The sequence below is a fragment of the Fundulus heteroclitus genome, unplaced genomic scaffold (genome assembly GCF_011125445.2).
Source record: "Fundulus heteroclitus isolate FHET01 unplaced genomic scaffold, MU-UCD_Fhet_4.1 scaffold_279, whole genome shotgun sequence".
Lineage (NCBI taxonomy): Eukaryota > Metazoa > Chordata > Actinopteri > Cyprinodontiformes > Fundulidae > Fundulus > Fundulus heteroclitus.
The window spans coordinates 496-17,689 of record NW_023396688.1 but is presented as its reverse complement, the minus strand read 5'-3'; the positions used below and the strand labels follow the sequence as shown (position 1 = coordinate 17,689).

Genomic DNA, 17,194 nt, shown 5'->3' with positions numbered 1-17,194 from the left:
TGTAGAATTTCAAATATATTTTCAATTATACAAAGTTCTTGGAACAAACAATAAAAACAGGGCTCTGTAATTCTAAAATAAATTAATTTATGTATGAGGAATGGTGTTGGGAATATTGAAACATTTACAAATTTTGAAAAAATTGTAATTGAAATAATAATTGAAAACAAGTTTGTTTTCCAATTAAGCAGATACTAGATAGTTTTAAGGCGGACATAACTCACCACTAATGGGTTGTTCAGGTTAACCTTATTAAAGTGAAATATAACTGTACCTGAATTTTCCAAAAGTTATGAGTGATAGGAATCCCCCATGTTATGGTAAGAATAAGCAACATTTTAACATTGAAGAAGTAAGATCATATGCAAGTAATGTAACTTTACTATAGTAGGACAAAAAAGTCATATTTGTTCATTTACAAACATAAAACCAACTAGCTTCCATGCAAATAATTTAATTAGTAAAAATAATATCACTCCAGTCATCACAAGCAATGCTTCCAAAGAACAGCAAGCCAGACCAAACCTCCATTCAAAGCAAGACATGAGACAAAAAACGGGTTAACCTAAAACAATCAGCTAATATACAGTAGTGGATTTTTGTTGCCGGTGATTCCAAGTTTAGATTTCCAGCAGTTGTTGAAACATGTTAGCAAAACAACCCGATAAACAAATGTTAAAATACAATTGTGGGAAATGAATGTACTCAAGAAAATTGACTTATGCAAGACAAACATCACTCTAACTAGCAAAATGCCATAACACGTTTTTCAGAATATGTCAGTGAATCTTATTATTCACAATTCAGCAAGACGAGAAGGCAAAGAGCAAAAGAAGACCCACAATAAAACTTTTGAACTAATAAAAGTAAGATTGTCTACGATCCCTGAATGTAGATTATAACTATATTAATCATACGTTTTGCTATAGATGTCATAAATAATTCATATAACTGCAATGTTTTGTTTTAATATTTTTTTTAAGAACTCGGATGTCGGTGCACATCAGTAATGTATATGGCTTTGTCGTTGGCAATGTTAACATAAAAACAAAGCTGTCTCACGTCTTTCTGAAAATGTACTGAAAAATCCTCAGCGAAACTAATAAAGGAAAAGTTGTCTCCCTTCCCTGAACAAAGATTATAAATATATCATGCAAATGTTTCACTGTAGATGTTTTGGGTAAAAGATTTTGTTGTGAACTGGAATCTCGGAGCAGCTTGGTAACGTAGGTAGGAAATGTCATTTCCTCCGATCTTTTTGAGACAGAACGCATTAAAATGTTCAGCGAAACTAATGAATGAAAGATTATCTACCTTCCCTGAACGAACATTCTGAAAAAAATATACATACTTGCTAGAAATCTTGTGACATTGATGGAAACTGACCAAGTGTCAATATCTGATGAGTAGGGACTGCAAATGTGTTGTTAGACCACACCAATGTAGAACTCTAGCAACTGATATTCAGAACCAAGGACAGAGGAAAAAAAGGAACAGAATCACAGGCGCCAGTAACTTTTATAAAATCGGAATAGAATAAACAAGTATATCGACAAAACTTTGAAAAAATCAAATTTTAAAGTTGGTGGGCTAGAATTATTTTACATAGGAAAGATTCATACCTCAGGAGAATCATCACAGCATCCGAAGGCATCCGCAAACTCTGTTGGGCTTTTTTTCAAAGTCTGGTCAGCAGGCAGCGTGTTGTCGTTGTAAGATGATACAAACTTAAAGTCACTGGTTCTAGATCCTGTTGTCAGGTAGGCGTCATAATTGTAAGCGCTGCGTAAAGTTCCTGTGCCGTCAACATCTGCGTAATTAGGAGGGAGATAAGCTCCAGGGATGGCTACTGCTCCATCAAACAACAGTCTGGGCTTTCTCCTGCGACAAAACCTCACACCCAGGATGATGATGATGAAGGTCAGAAAGAAGGTGGACACAGAAACCAGCGCAATGATCAGATAGGAGGTCAGCTTGGAGTTCTTCTCATCATAAGAAATATCTTTCAGTTCTGGCACCTCAGCCAAGTTATCAGAAATAAGTAAATACATGGCACAGGTGGCAGACAGAGAGGGCTGTCCGTTATCTTTCACTGCAACAATCAGGTTCTGTTTCATGCTGTCAGATTCTGAAATGTCCCGCTGTGTCCTGATCTCTCCACTGTGCAGACCAATAGTGAAAAGTCCAGGATCTGTGGCTTTGACTATATGATAGGACAGCCAGGCGTTCTGTCCAGAGTCTGCGTCCACCGCGATCACTTTGGACACCAGAGAGCCTCCGTGTGCAGCTTTGGGGACCAGCTCGGTCATGAAGGAGCTGCCCTCCGGGGCGGGGTACAGTATCTGAGGAGAGTTGTCATTCACATCCGATATGAACACACTGACGGTCACGTTGCTGCTGAGTGGAGGAGAGCCGTTGTCTCTGGCCATGACGTGGACTTTAAAACTCCTGAACTGTTCATAATCAAACGACCTGACAGCGTGGATCACCCCCGTGTCTCCGTTAACAGATAGATAGGAGGACACCGAGGCTCCGTTCACCTCACCAGGTAACAGAGAATAAATCACTGTACCGTTTTGTCTCCAGTCGGGGTCTCGAGCAGAAACGGAGCATAAAGTGGAGCCAGGTTTGTTATTTTCACTCACATGTGCGCTGTAGGACTGTTCCTCAAACACAGGTGGGTTGTCATTGATGTCAGCTACAGATAACTGAACAGTTTTAGAGGAGGACAGAGGTGGAGAGCCCTCGTCAGTGGCAGTGATTGTAATGTTGTAATCAGAAACTAGTTCACGGTCCAATTGTCCTGTGGTCACCAGAGAATAATAGTTTTTAATAGAGGGAACTAACTTAAATGGGACATTTTGTTGAATGGAGCATCGGACATTTTGGTTATTATCAGAATCTGCATCCTGTACATTAACGATGCCCACCTCTGTACCAGGTGACACATTTTCAGGTACTGGGTTTGCTAGAGACTTTACATAAATTACAGGCGAATTATCATTCACGTCGGTGACATCTATGGTCACTTTTGTGTATGAAGACAATCCTAATCCATCTTTTGCTTTTATACGTAGGTCATAAGTTGCAATAGTTTCAAAATCAATTGCACTAATGAGCTTCAATTCTCCTTTCCTATGATCAATGCCAAAAACCTTCTTCACATTCTCTGAAACATGTCCAAAATCATAAGTAACATCTCCATTCACTCCCTCATCTGCATCAGTTGCGCTCACTGTGAGCACTACAGTGTCTAAAGGAGAGTTTTCAGGCAGACTGGCTTCATAGACGGCCTGGCTGAACACTGGGGCGTTATCATTAGCATCCAGCACAGTTACATGTATGATCACTGTACCTGATCTCCGAGGAGATCCGCCATCTATAGCTGTGAGCAGCAGATTAATGTCTTTCTGCTTTTCACGATCAAGCTCTTTATCTAAAACAAGCTCCACAGTGTTTCCATTAGCAGCCAGAATAAAATTGTAGTTCTTTTCAAGGCTGTACTGCTGGACTGCGTTTTGTCCTACATCCGCATCGTGCGCCTCCTCGATCACAAAGCGAGCTCCCCTGCCTGCCGACTCCCGGATCTCGATTTTAAAAGATGCGTCGTTAAACTGTGGTGCATTATCATTAATATCTTGAATATGTAAACTGAAAGGATGCAGTTCGAGAGGATTCTCCAGCACAATGTCACGTTTTATTACACAAGTCGGCCGTTCCCCGCACAGCTCCTCACGGTCAATCCTGTCGGAGATAATTAAATCCCCCGTGCTCCGATTGATATCACAATATCGTTTCCGTGTCCCGGCAGCATCAACACGAGCATTTCTAGGTAACAATTTACCCACGTCCAGGTTCAAATCCTTCGCTATGTTCCCAATAGGAGATCCGCGTTTCATTTCCTCTTGCACCGAATAGCTCACGTCTCCATTCGCCCCGTCGCGCAACAAAAGGAGAAGGATATAACAAATGCGGTAATCCATTATGGTAGTTACGATATGTGTTCAAAACACAACAGAAATCCTTGGTTAGATCTCAATCAAACTACGGATAAAAAACAAAACAAAACAAAAAAAAAACATTAAACCGAGAGCTTCTCAAACAACCTGGATGCGCAGCATGGAGCTGCAACTGAAATGTTAGGCTGTCTTTGGACTAAACAAAAACGGGCACAGAGGAAAACCTTCTCATAAAAAGGCAAATAGTGACACCTTGAGAGAAAAGAAGAAACAACACATTTCACGATGAAATGATCATTTTAATAAATATATTCAAGTCTATTTTTAATGGCTATCAGAGACAGAAATTGGGGTATTAGTCCCCATAGGAAACTTCAAATTTGCTCCAAAGATTCAGAATCAAGAGGAAACAACATGTCTAAAAGCATAAGATGAGAATCAGCTAAACTAAAATTTAATTGGTAATATATATATTAAAATGCAGCAAAAATAAACTTCAACAAGCAATTTAGGCGATACATCCAGTTTGAACGCAATTTACAATATAGTGTGTATGCTGAATTAGTGAATTTAGCATTCACTAATTCAATAAATGAATTACTGTTTCACAATTTTACAGTGGTATTAGACAACATGGCTCCTGCATGCAGGTATGATATCCTGTGTCTCTAAGTGGTGCAAGTGGGAAGAATGAACCATGCATTAAACAGACGGCTGATCAGCTCCACATATCTAGAGTATGGAGTACAGTTTAAGCTTGTCTTTATTTTGCACAGTATCCTCCCCTCCAACACCACTGTAAAATATTCCAGTTCCTCACCTACAACATGGCAGGGTTTCCTAATTATCTCTTAGAGTCTGTTAGTGTCCTTCACCCTCAAGGTACTGCCCCAGCAGACAACAGCTTATAGGATATCACTAGCCACCACAGACTCATAAGGTATCTGCAGGATCATTTAACAGATGCTGTATGGAAGGACCTTAGCCATCACAACAATCAAAGACAGGTCCAGGTCTATCTGTATGCCATGTCCATAGTAATGCATCAGACCAGTTTGTTCTCCAATTACACCCCCAGGTCATTTTTTTCCCCGTCTATCCCTGCTTCAAGGCAAAACATTAGACACATCTGCACAAACTTATTTTGGAAGCAACAGGGGCTTGTTACAATGTTTTTCTCATAATCAACCAGGATGGTGATCACCACCAGCAGTTAAAGTATTGTATGAATAATGTTCACATATAAAGACCTTGAAACCTCAAAACTTGATTTGATGATGAACTTCACCCTGAGCTGGATTACAAAGCTTTGCTCAGTTTTGATTTGTTTGGTCATATCATTCTAATAAAGGGATCAAAGTTTAACAAGACAAAAATGAATGCAATGAGAGAAATGCATTTCCCTGAAACAAGCTGTTACCCTGGTTGCACAGGATGTGGAGGTGTTTCACATGGGTTGTGTGCTTTCCGCAAAAAAGCGTATTCTCCTCACTCGTCTGCTATTCACTAAACTTGACATCACAACCTGTAAAGCTAAAGAAGCCAGGGGAACAAAATATTTCGGGAGAAATAAATGCCACACAACACTGGATTCAGATTCTAGATTCAGGTTCAAAGTTCAACAACAACTTTGCTGGTACACTGATCAGACAGCTCACAGTGTAAGGAGACAACTTTAATAAGCCATAGATCACAGGATCGGACCCAGTGGGGTTACATATTACTTAAAACCCCACCTCTATGGTGGGGGTTTGAGTAATGCTTAAAACTATTGAAGCACTGAAGCATTGATCATGGTAGCACAGGGGCAGGCCTTGCGCACCAGAGCAAATGAGCCCCTGATCTACCATTCCAGGCAAGATCCCAGGTGCAGGCTATGCAAAAAGGCACCTGAAACAATCCAGCATCTCACAGCAAGGTGTAAGCTACTAGCAGGGAAGGAATACATGGAACACCCTAACCAAGTAGCTGGTATAGTGTACATAAACATCTGTTCCGAATACCAAAATGGGAGTTTCATCCCAAGGTGATGGAGAAGATCAGAGCTAAGAACCTGTGGTACTTCCAGATACAAACAGACAAAAGGATAATGGCCAACCAACAGGACTTTTGATCATTGATAAGCAGCAAAGGACAGCTGTGATCGACGGGGCCATCCCTAATGATGGAAACATCAGGAAAAAAAGAGCACGAGAAATTGAAGAAATATCAAGGGCTCAGGGACGAGCTAGAAAGAGCCTGGAAGGTGAAGACAACAGTAGTGGCTGTGGTCATTGTAGCATTCAGGGAAGAAACCCCCACTCTGGATAAGTGGCTACAACAGATACCTGGAGAAACATTACACATCTCAATCCAGAAGAACGCAATCTTAGTAACACTTAAGATACTAAGAAGAACCCTCAGGCTCCCAGGCGTCAGGTAGAGGACCTGAGCCACCCCCCCTGCTCAGGAATAAGAGGGGTGGGTGAGAGAGCATTATATATAGATAGATAGATAGATAGATAGATAGATAGATAGATAGATATAAACAGTGGTTAAAATATTTATAGCACATATTTCATCTGGTGAGTTAAAAGTCTGTCCAGGCAAAAAATTATTTTTAATTTAGAGACAGCAATGTGTATTACAGAATATTCCCAATAACAGCATTTTCAGGTCACAAAAAGGAGTGTTGCACTTATGACTTTTGGTTTTGACATATTACACAAAGTTAATTCCTGTAGATTAAGTATAATATACTACCAGTAGTATTTTCTAAAAAATTGTGCTGGTGAAAAAATAATAGAATGTTTTGAATACTTTTCTTGTTTTGAGATTTTAAAACAATGTGAAAGAAGAGCAAGTACAACTCTTCTTTAAAAGTTGGTGTGAAGTTATTAGAAGATATCTATTCAATATAACATTGTGAGTTAATTTCATCGTACTTTTATTATTTTTTATGAAGATTCCAAAAGATCAAGAAAAAAATGAAAGAATTTCAGATAGCAGCAGTTCACAAGATACTAAGAAAAAAAAAAACATATTCCAAAAATAATAACTGAGGAAGAATACTTCAGATAGATTCATACCTCAGGAGAATCATCATTGCATCCAAAGACATCAGCAAACTCTGTTGGACTTTTCTTCAGAGTCTGGTCAGCAGGCAGCGTGTTGTCGTTGTAAGATGATACAAACTTAAAGTCACTGGTTCTAGATCCCGTTGTCAGGTAGGCGTCATAATTGTAAGCGCTGCGTAAAGTTCCTGTGCCGTCAACATCTGCGTAATTAGGAGGAAGATAAGCTCCGGGGATGGCTACTGCTCCATCAAACAACAGTCTGGGCTTTCTCCTGCGACAAAACCTCACACCCAGGATGATGATGATGAAGGTCAGAAAGAAGGTGGACACAGAAACCAGTGCAATGATCAGATAGGACGTCAGCTTGGAGTTCTTCTCATCATAAGAAATATCTTTCAGTTCTGGCACCTCAGCCAAGTTATCAGAAATAAGTAAATACATGGCACAGGTGGCAGACAGAGAGGGCTGTCCGTTATCTTTCACTGCAACAATCAGGTTCTGTTTCATGCTGTCAGATTCTGAAATGTCCCGCTGTGTCCTGACCTCTCCGCTGTGCAGACCAATAGTGAAAAGTCCAGGATCGGTGGCTTTGACTATATGATAGGACAGCCAGGCGTTCTGTCCAGAGTCTGCGTCCACCGCAATCACTTTGGACACCAGAGAGCCTCCGTGTGCAGCTTTGGGGACCAGCTCGGTCATGAAGGAGCTGCCCTCCGGGGCGGGGTACAGTATCTGAGGAGAGTTGTCATTCACATCCGATATGAACACACTGACGGTCACGTTGCTGCTGAGTGGAGGAGAACCGTTGTCTCTGGCCATGACGTGAACTTTAAAACTCCTGAACTGTTCATAATCAAACGACCTCACAGCGTGGATCACCCCCGTGTCTCCGTTAACAGATAGATAGGAGGACACGGAGGCACCGTTCACCTCACCAGGTAACAGAGAATAAATCACTGTACCGTTTTGTCTCCAGTCAGGGTCTCGAGCAGAAACGGAGCATAAAGTGGAGCCAGGTTTGTTATTTTCACTCACATGTGCACTGTAGGACTGTTCCTCAAACACAGGTGGGTTGTCGTTGATGTCAGCTACAGATAACTGAACAGTTTTAGAGGAGGACAGAGGTGGAGAGCCCTCGTCAGTGGCAGTGATTGTAATGTTGTAATCAGAAACTAGTTCACGGTCCAGCTGTCCTGTGGTCACCAGAGAATAATAGTTTTTAATAGAGGGAACCAATTTAAATGGCATATTTTGCTGGACAGTGCAGCGGACCTGTCCATTAATGTCAGAGTCTCTGTCCTGCACATTAATGATGCCCACCTCTGTACCAGCTGGGGTATCTTCTGGTATGGGATTGGTCAGGGATTTCAGACTGACTACAGGAGCGTTGTCATTAATATCAGTGATAGAAATAATGACCTTTGCATAAGATGACAGCCCTAGACCATCTTTTGCTTTAACACGTATTTCATATGATGTTTTAACTTCATAGTCTACAGCACCAGTTACACGTATTTCCCCACTTTTACTATCAACACTGAATATTTTCATCACTTCATCAGTAACATGACCAAAATCATAAGACACATCTCCATTCACTCCCTCATCTGCATCAGTTGCGCTCACTGTGAGCACTATGGTGTCTAAAGGAGAGTTTTCAGGCAGACTGGCTTTATAGACGGCCTGGCTGAACACTGGGGCGTTATCATTAGCATCCAGCACAGTTACATGTATGATCACTGTACCTGATCTCCGAGGAGATCCGCCGTCTAAAGCTGTGAGCAGCAGATTCATATCTTTCTGCTTTTCACGATCAAGCTCTTTTTCTAAAACAAGCTCCACAGTGTTTCCATTAGCAGCCAGAATGAAATTGTCGTTCTTTTCAAGGCTGTACTGCTGTACTGCGTTTTGTCCTACATCCGCGTCGTGCGCCTCCTCGATCACAAAGCGAGCTCCCCTGACTGCCAACTCATGAATTTCTAAATTGATTTTGTCATCTTTAAACACTGGGGAGTTATCATTAATATCTTGAATATGAATGGTGATCCGATGCAGCTCTAGAGGATTTTCCAAAACGAGCTCCTGTTTTAAGATGCACGAAGCCTTTTCGCCACAAAGCCCCTCCCGATCAATCCTCTCGGCCACAATCAGCTCTCCCTGCGCCAGGTTTATGTCACAGTAACGCTTATCGCTCTCCTCGGTGTCAATGCGGGCTCTTCTGGTGGACAGCGCACCTGTCTGCAGCCCCAGATCCTTGGCGATATTTCCAATAACTGATCCCCGTTTCATTTCCTCCGGGAAAGAATAGCTCGGGTCTCCATGCGCGACGTTCAGCATAATAAAGAAGCGGCTCCATGAAAGGAAAATTATCAATTTCAAATCCATTTTAAGATTTAAATGCAAAATATGTTCGGGTAGTAGATCACTAAAGTGGACCCGACGACATAGAACGAGTGAAAGCTTTAATTTAGCGCGTCGTCTTGTGTAGAAGCGCTCTAAGGCGCATACGCAGTGGGTTGACAAAGGAGGGACCGGTTATAATTTTTGTCTGGTACATAGCGACATCTTGAGCTCAGCTGAACAACATGCCTTTCTTTAAACAATAAAAAAATATTTTAACTTTAAAGTACTTTTATTTCTTTTCATGTTTTTCAACTACATGTTGATTGTAAACTAACTTAGATTGGGAAATTGTGTTTCGTCCGTTACGGACACACTGCATGCCTACACACTTGCTGTACACTCTGCACTCTAACACTGAACATGGCGCAAAGGAATCTGACAGCCATCAGAACATGTGGTTTTAGGTGTGGACAGCGCAACGTTTATTCCCTAAATCAAACAGACTCTTTGAGATTTTTGTTAAATAAATCGCAATTATAAAGCATATTTTTTTATTGTTAAGGAGCTTTTAAAAAAATGTATAACCAGCCCATAAGTAACATTTGTGTACAGTACTTCAAGTAATTTTATTCTGCTCTTGTTGCGGTATGTTTAAATTCCTATGTTGTTAGACATTATGCTAAAGTAATAAAATATTGTTTACCTTCCAGAACATCATGCTACGTTTGCGGTATGTGTAAGAGTAATTAAATGTACATTTTTAGGAATATATATATATATATATATATATATATATATATATATATATATATATATATATATATATATATATATATATATTAGAATGACAAACAAAAGAATTTAGAAAAAAAAAACATCCTGGGGATAAAATGTTTACTTTGAAATCCCTGTTTTATAGAACTCTCCTTAACCTGTTTAAATATAACTTTATGTTCTGAAAAACGTTTAGTTTGAGAAATTCTAAAACCAAAAGACCTGCAATTATTTTTTAAATCTATTGAGTATTTTACATTGGACAAAAAAGATATAAGAACTCAGACAAAATGATGATGTCATATGACATTAGTAAATGAACGCAAGAACAGCTCTACCACTCTATCTTACAGAACATGGAGATCAGACATCTTGACCAAAAAGGAGTTGTCCGGGTTAATCTAATCATTGTGAACGTCCATGATTTAAATATCACTCTACCTCAACTTTCCAAGGGTATCAAGGAATAGAAATTCACAATTTTGGGTGAGAATGTGTATATTCCTGCATTCTAGTTATAAAATTGGATGTAACAGAAATAACTTTGCTATTGTAGGACAAATATGGCATATTTGTTTACTGCCTGACAAAAAATAGCTTCCACAAAAATAATTTCATTAATAAAAAAATACCACTACAGTAATCATTAGCAATGCTCCCAAAGAAGAGCTAGCCACATCAAACTTCAATTCAAAGCAAGACATGAGACCGAGGCTGGGTTAAACTAAAACAAACAACTAATATGCAGAAGGGATCTTTGTTAGCAATGATTCCAAGATACAATTTTCCAGCGGCTGTTGAGGCATATTGGAAAGACAACCAGAGAAAAAAACGTTAAATTACAATTGTGGGAGTTCCATGTACTTTCGAAAATGGACATATGCAAGACAGACATTAGCCTGACCAGAGAGATACCGAAATATGTATCACAGAATATGTCACAGCATCTTATTATTCACTATTTGACAAGAGTAGACAAAAAGAAAAAGAAAACCCACAACAACACTTTAGCTCCCCCATCTCAAAGTCACAAGGCAGCTTTGGCTACTAACACAGCTCACCACAGTCAGGCTGTGAATGTATGCATGAATGGGTGAATGGCTGATTTTAATGGAAAGCGCTTTGGGATCGTCAGACTAGTTAAAGCATTGTATAAGTACAATCCACTTACCATTTACATAACTATTATGAGGCTTCTCTCTCTACAGGTGGGTTTTGGTTATGCTGCTATAATATTTAAAAAAAAAAATAATATATCATCTAAGGTTAGACTGTTTAACAAACTTGTTCATAAAGTTTCCTTTGACCAAAATTCCAAACTTTTTATAAAACATAAAAGCTGTAATTTGCAGTATCAATATTGACTTGGTGAAAAAGAGAATGGTCTTTGACAAAAAAAGAAAAAAAAATAACTCTCAGGAGCTAGGAGTTCATCCTGTAACTGGTATATTGCCAGTTCAAACCCTGCTCTCTGTGTCTCAGTAATTTTGTCCTTGGGCAAGACATTTCACCTGCCTTGCCTGCTGTCAGTGGTCAGAGAGGACAGTGGCGCTAACTATATGGCAGCCATGCTTCTGTCACCATGTCCCAGGATAGCTGTGGCTAAAAATTTAGATTTCCAATGTCAGCCTGTGAAGGTATAAATGAATCGGTGACTGACTGATTATAGTGTGAAGTGCGTCAAAGTCCTGGGTCTTGATAAAGCACAACATAAGTGCAGGCCATTTACCATCTTAAAATCTCTCTAGCAGTAATCTAAAATATGACAAAAACTAACTAAATAAATAAATACATGATACAGGAAAACAAACAAAAATTCAAATGGATATAATCAGATTTTTGTAAAACACTGAATATTACATTAACACTGCATTCTAAAATTACGATGTAGCGTAGGGGTGATTTAATCAAGGAAAACTAAAAAAATGAAAAGGCATTGATTAGAAAAGGTGTGTCACGGTTTCTTTGACATTAATAACACTGAAATTCCTAAAAAGGCATTTTAAATTAAATTGTTTAGTGCTCTGAACTTGTGTAATAAAGTTAATAAAAGCAAATAATACATGGTATCCCCCTTAACAATATGTGTGAAAAAGCTTGAGACCACATCCATGCAGAACTCTAAATTAGTTTGATTTCAGTACCAAAGGCAGAGAAAGAAAGAAGGCACAGACTCAAAGTACTGGCAACTTCTATAAAAAATAGGATTAGAAACCAGGATAATATGGAGGACCATAAGAGTCACTGAAAAGGAAAAACAGCCATTTAAATTTAAACCATACATTTATAAATCCAACTTGAAAAGTGATTTTAATTGCACTTTTTAAATTGCATTATTAAAGGGGAATTGTAAGATGTATTTATTAATTCATTGTGAAATACTGTAATTTGAAAAATTATTTTCAAATCTGATTTCTAAATGGAGATTTAAAAACTGCAATTCATAAATCAAATTATAAAAATCTTTCACTATCAAATATTTAAAATGGTAATTCCTTTTTCCATTTCCCTTTACACCTTGCATTTTCAAATCCTTTATTCAATTGTATTTTCTTTTAACTTTACCCAATCCATTTGGCTTTTTTGTGACCCTTCTGGTCTCTGAGCACAGTGAAAAAACAAGTTAAACCAATCACAGTGTCACTTCAGATGTAAACAGCTTTCTCATGGGATATGGTAGCATAGTGTTGTGATCCAAGTCTGACTGCCACTCATCTGGACTACGGAGAAATGGGAAGACGACGTGCAACTAATGGTGGTACATCTCCTTAGTCCCTTTTACTAAGGGACAAATGTAAACGTCCATCATACGTCTGCACATACAAATGGTTTCAAAAATACTCACCTGTACACTGTGACTTCTGCTGCATTGTCTAAATTGCTTACCTTTAAATTATTGCTGCACCTTTTACTGTAATTTAATTTTACTGCAATTTACAAGCTGTATGCAACGAAATTTTGTTTTCTACGCACTCTGTGCATACAAAATGACAAATAAAGTTGTCTAAGTCTAAGTCGAAATATAATTTCATGGAAATGCAAAATGAACCAGGTAAAGCAATAAGAAAATGCAATTGCAAAGGAAAAGAGAATTGGAAAAAGTTATTACCCTTTCATAAATTTGATAGTGAAACATATTTATAATGTGATTTATGAATTGCAGTTTTTAAATCTCCATTAAGAAATCGGATTTGAAAAATACATGTTGAAATAGCAGTATTTAATAATGTATTAAAAAATACATCTCAAAATTCCTCTTTTAATAATTCAATTTAAAAAGTGCAAATACGTTAAAAAAAGGTAAAAAACAAAGCAACTGGACCCACCCATTACCATTAACGACCGCCCATTACTAAGAGGTGGTCTGTTTCTGTTGAATTTGCATGTTATCTAAGCCATTACAAGGCCTTTGTTTGCCAATGTATAAAGCTTGTTACTCCACATTACTCCAGACTTTTTGAATTGAGAAAGCTTCCTGAGAGGAAGCGAAACTTCTTCAACTACAGAAAACACGTCCAGTTTGCTTTGTTTTTTACCTTTTTTTTTTTTGAATGACCCATGACCTGGATGACTGAGAATCTTCACCAGCACAAATACATTAAAGTTTGGGATTTATAATTGTGCGATTTGCCCCTGCGACAGACTGGCGACCTGTCCAGGGTGTACCCTGCCTCTTGCCCATTGAAAATGGTGGAGATAGGCCCCAGCATCCCTGGCGACCCCATAAGGGATAAAGCGAGTAAGAAGATGGATGGATGGATTGATGCAATTGTGTGATTTAAATGTTGAATTCGTTCTTCTTTTTCAGTGACACTTAATCGTCAAAACCAAGCAAAGAAAATGCATTTAAAGGATGGTAGGCTTTGGATAGATTCATACCTCTGGAGAAGCATCACTATCTCCAAACATGTCAGCAAACTCTGTTGGACTTTTCTTAAGAGTCTGGTCAGCAGGCAGCGTGTTGTCGTTGTAAGATGATACAAACTTAAAGTCACTGGTTCTAGATCCGGTTGTCAGGTAGGCGTCATAATTGTAAGCGCTGCGTAAAGTTCCTGTGCCGTCAACATCTGCGTAATTAGGAGGGAGATAAGCTCCAGGGATGGCTACTGCTCCATCAAACAACAGTCTGGGCTTTCTCCTGCGACAAAACCTCACACCCAGGATGATGATGATGAAGGTCAGAAAAAAGGTGGACACAGAAACCAGCGCAATGATCAGATAGGAGGTCAGCTTGGAGTTCTTCTCATCATAAGAAATATCTTTCAGTTCTGGCACCTCAGCCAAGTTATCAGAAATAAGTAAATACATGGCACAGGTGGCAGACAGAGAGGGCTGTCCGTTATCTTTCACTGCAACAATCAGGTTCTGTTTCATGCTGTCAGATTCTGAAATGTCCCGCTGTGTCCTGATCTCTCCGCTGTGCAGACCAATAGTGAAAAGTCCAGGATCTGTGGCTTTGACTATATGATAGGACAGCCAGGCGTTCTGTCCAGAGTCTGCGTCCACCGCGATCACTTTGGACACCAGAGAGCCTCCGTGTGCAGCTTTGGGGACCAGCTCGGTCATGAAGGAGCTGCCCTCCGGGGCGTGGTACCAGTATCTGAGGAGAGTTGTCATTCACATCCGATATGAACACACTGACGGTCACGTTGCTGCTGAGTGGAGGAGAACCGTGTCTCTGGCCATGACGTGGACTTTAAAACTCCTGAACTGTTCATAATCAAACGACCTGACAGCGTGGATCACCCCCGTGTCTCCGTTAACGATAAATAGGAGGACACCGAGGCACCGTTCACCTCACCAGGTAACAGAGAATAAATCCACTGTACCGTTCTGTCTCCAGTCGGGGTCTCGAGCAGAAACGGAGCATAAAGTGGAGCCATGGTTGTTATTTTCACTCACATATGCGCTGTAGGACTGTTCCTCAAACACAGTGGGGTTGTCGTTGATGTCAGCTACAGATAACTGAACAGTTTTTAGAGGAGGACAGAGGTGGAGAGCCCTCATCAGTGGCAGTGATTGTAATGTTGTAATCAGAAACTAGTTCACGGTCCAGCTGTCCGGTGGTCACCAGAGAATAATAGTTTTTAATAGAGGGAACCAACTTAAAAGGGACGTTCAGCTGAACGGAGCAGCGCACCTGTCTGTTATTTCCTGAGTCTCTGTCCTGCACATTAATGATGCCCACCTCTGTACCAGCTGGGGTGTCTTCTGGTATGGGATTGGTCAGGGATTTCAGACTGATTACAGGGGCGTTGTCATTAATATCAGTGATAGAAATAATGACTTCAGCATAAGATGACAGCCCCAGACCATCTTTTGCTTTGACACGTATTTCATATGATGTTGTAACTTCATAGTCTACAGCGCCAGTTACACGTATTTCCCCACTTTTACTATCAATACTGAATATTTTCATCACTTCATCATCAACATGACCAAAATCATAAGTTACATCTCCATTCACTCCCTCATCTGCATCAGTTGCGCTCACTGTGAGCACTACGGTGTCTAAAGGAGAGTTTTCAGGCAGACTGGCTTCATAGACGGCCTGGCTGAACACTGGGGCGTTATCATTAGCATCCAGCACAGTTACATGTATGATCACTGTACCTGATCTCTGAGGAGATCCGCCATCTATAGCTGTGAGCAGCAAATTAATTTCTTTCTGCTTTTCACGATCAAGCTCTTTCTCTAAAACAAGCTCCACAGTGTTTCCATTAGCAGCCAGAATGAAATTGTCGTTCTTTTCTAGGCTGTACTGCTGAACTGCGTTTTGTCCTACATCCGCATCGTGCGCCTCCTCGATCACAAAGCGAGCTCCTTTAATGGCCGACTCCCGGATTTCTAGATTTACAAATTTCTCCTTAAATTGTGGAGAGTTATCATTAATATCTTGAATATGAATGGTGATCCGATGCAGCTCTAGAGGATTTTCCAAAACGAGCTCCTGTTTTAAGATGCACGAAGCCTTTTTGCCACAAAGCCCCTCCCGATCAATCCTCTCGGCCACAATCAGCTCTCCCTGCGCCAGGTTTATGTCACAGTACCGCTTATCGCTTCCTCGGTGTCAATGCGGGCTCTTCTGGTGAACAGCGCACCTGTCTGCAGCCCAGATCCTTGGCGATATTTCCAATAACCGATCCCCGTTTCATTTCCTCCGGAAAGAATAGCTCAGGTCTCCATGTGCGACATGCAGCAGACAAAAGGAGAAGCAGCTCCACAGCAGAAAAAAAACAACATTTTAAAACCCATTCTCAGATTTTAGCGCTAAATGGGTCAAAGTCTTACATCAATAATCACGACACGCGGAGACATAAAACGAGAAATGTTGCAACGAAGCGCCGCTCCGTCTTTTTTTTTTTGTGAACAGCTCAAAGGCGCACATACGGTAACTCAGCAAATAAGAGAGGAGTTATTATTTTAGACTGGTGCATAGCGACATCTTGAGTGCATCTGAAAAATATCGCTAGTTCAACACGACTTGGAATGGGAAATTATAATTGCATGAATCAAAACTAAGCGCAATCTAAAATAACTACGAATCAGGAACGGCGTTTAATACATAATGTTTTTCCTTTTCGTTTACGCATTGAGAGGATAAAAGTTGCAAAACCAATTATAGACAAGACAGACAGAGATAAAACCGGATCTTTCTCCAGAAGCCACCTACTCTAACTCTTTGTAAAATCAATGGAGGCCAGGGAATACAGACAATGACACAGATAGCCAAAGTTTAAACCTCATATGTTATCACACCCCATAACAGTAGAGTGGGCTATGATAAATACCTTATAATAGCCCACTCTACTGAACAATATATATTTAGCACCAGAGAAAACAGGAGGGGTGTTCACAGCTTTGATTAAACCTCATATTTGAATGTGCGTTTGGTATTCCGTTCAACTATTTTTGTCATGGCAATGCTTAATTCAAACGGACAAATATTAGGACAGTACGTTATTTTGAAACAGAATAATAACTTAAAGCGAAACTAAGATTTTCCTACAGGGGTCCCATTAATTTAATTCACATCATTGTTAGAGTAATTTTACAACCTAC

General features: G+C 39.9%; 2 protein-coding genes and 1 pseudogene across 4 annotated transcripts in view; all 3 read right to left on the bottom strand.

The window, feature by feature from the left end:
- The window catches only part of LOC118559350 (protocadherin beta-15-like), a 47,221-nt gene extending 43,223 nt beyond the window's left edge, over window positions 1–3,998 (bottom strand). For both annotated transcript variants that reach the window (XM_036130020.1, XM_036130021.1), the window contains exon 1: window positions 1,623–3,998. In XM_036130020.1, coding sequence (XP_035985913.1) covers window positions 1,623–3,983 — 2,361 coding nt within the window. In that variant the 5' untranslated portion in view covers window positions 3,984–3,998. The remainder of the gene's footprint in view (window positions 1–1,622) is intronic.
- LOC118559348 (protocadherin gamma-A11-like) overlaps window positions 1–9,415 on the bottom strand; it is a 52,638-nt gene extending 43,223 nt beyond the window's left edge. For both annotated transcript variants that reach the window (XM_036130014.1, XM_036130015.1), the window contains exon 1: window positions 7,028–9,415. In XM_036130014.1, the coding sequence (XP_035985907.1) occupies window positions 7,028–9,400 (2,373 nt within the window). In that variant the 5' untranslated portion in view covers window positions 9,401–9,415. The remainder of the gene's footprint in view (window positions 1–7,027) is intronic.
- The window catches only part of LOC118559343, a 59,573-nt pseudogene extending 43,223 nt beyond the window's left edge, over window positions 1–16,350 (bottom strand).
- Between the last annotated feature and the right edge of the window lie 844 nt (window positions 16,351–17,194).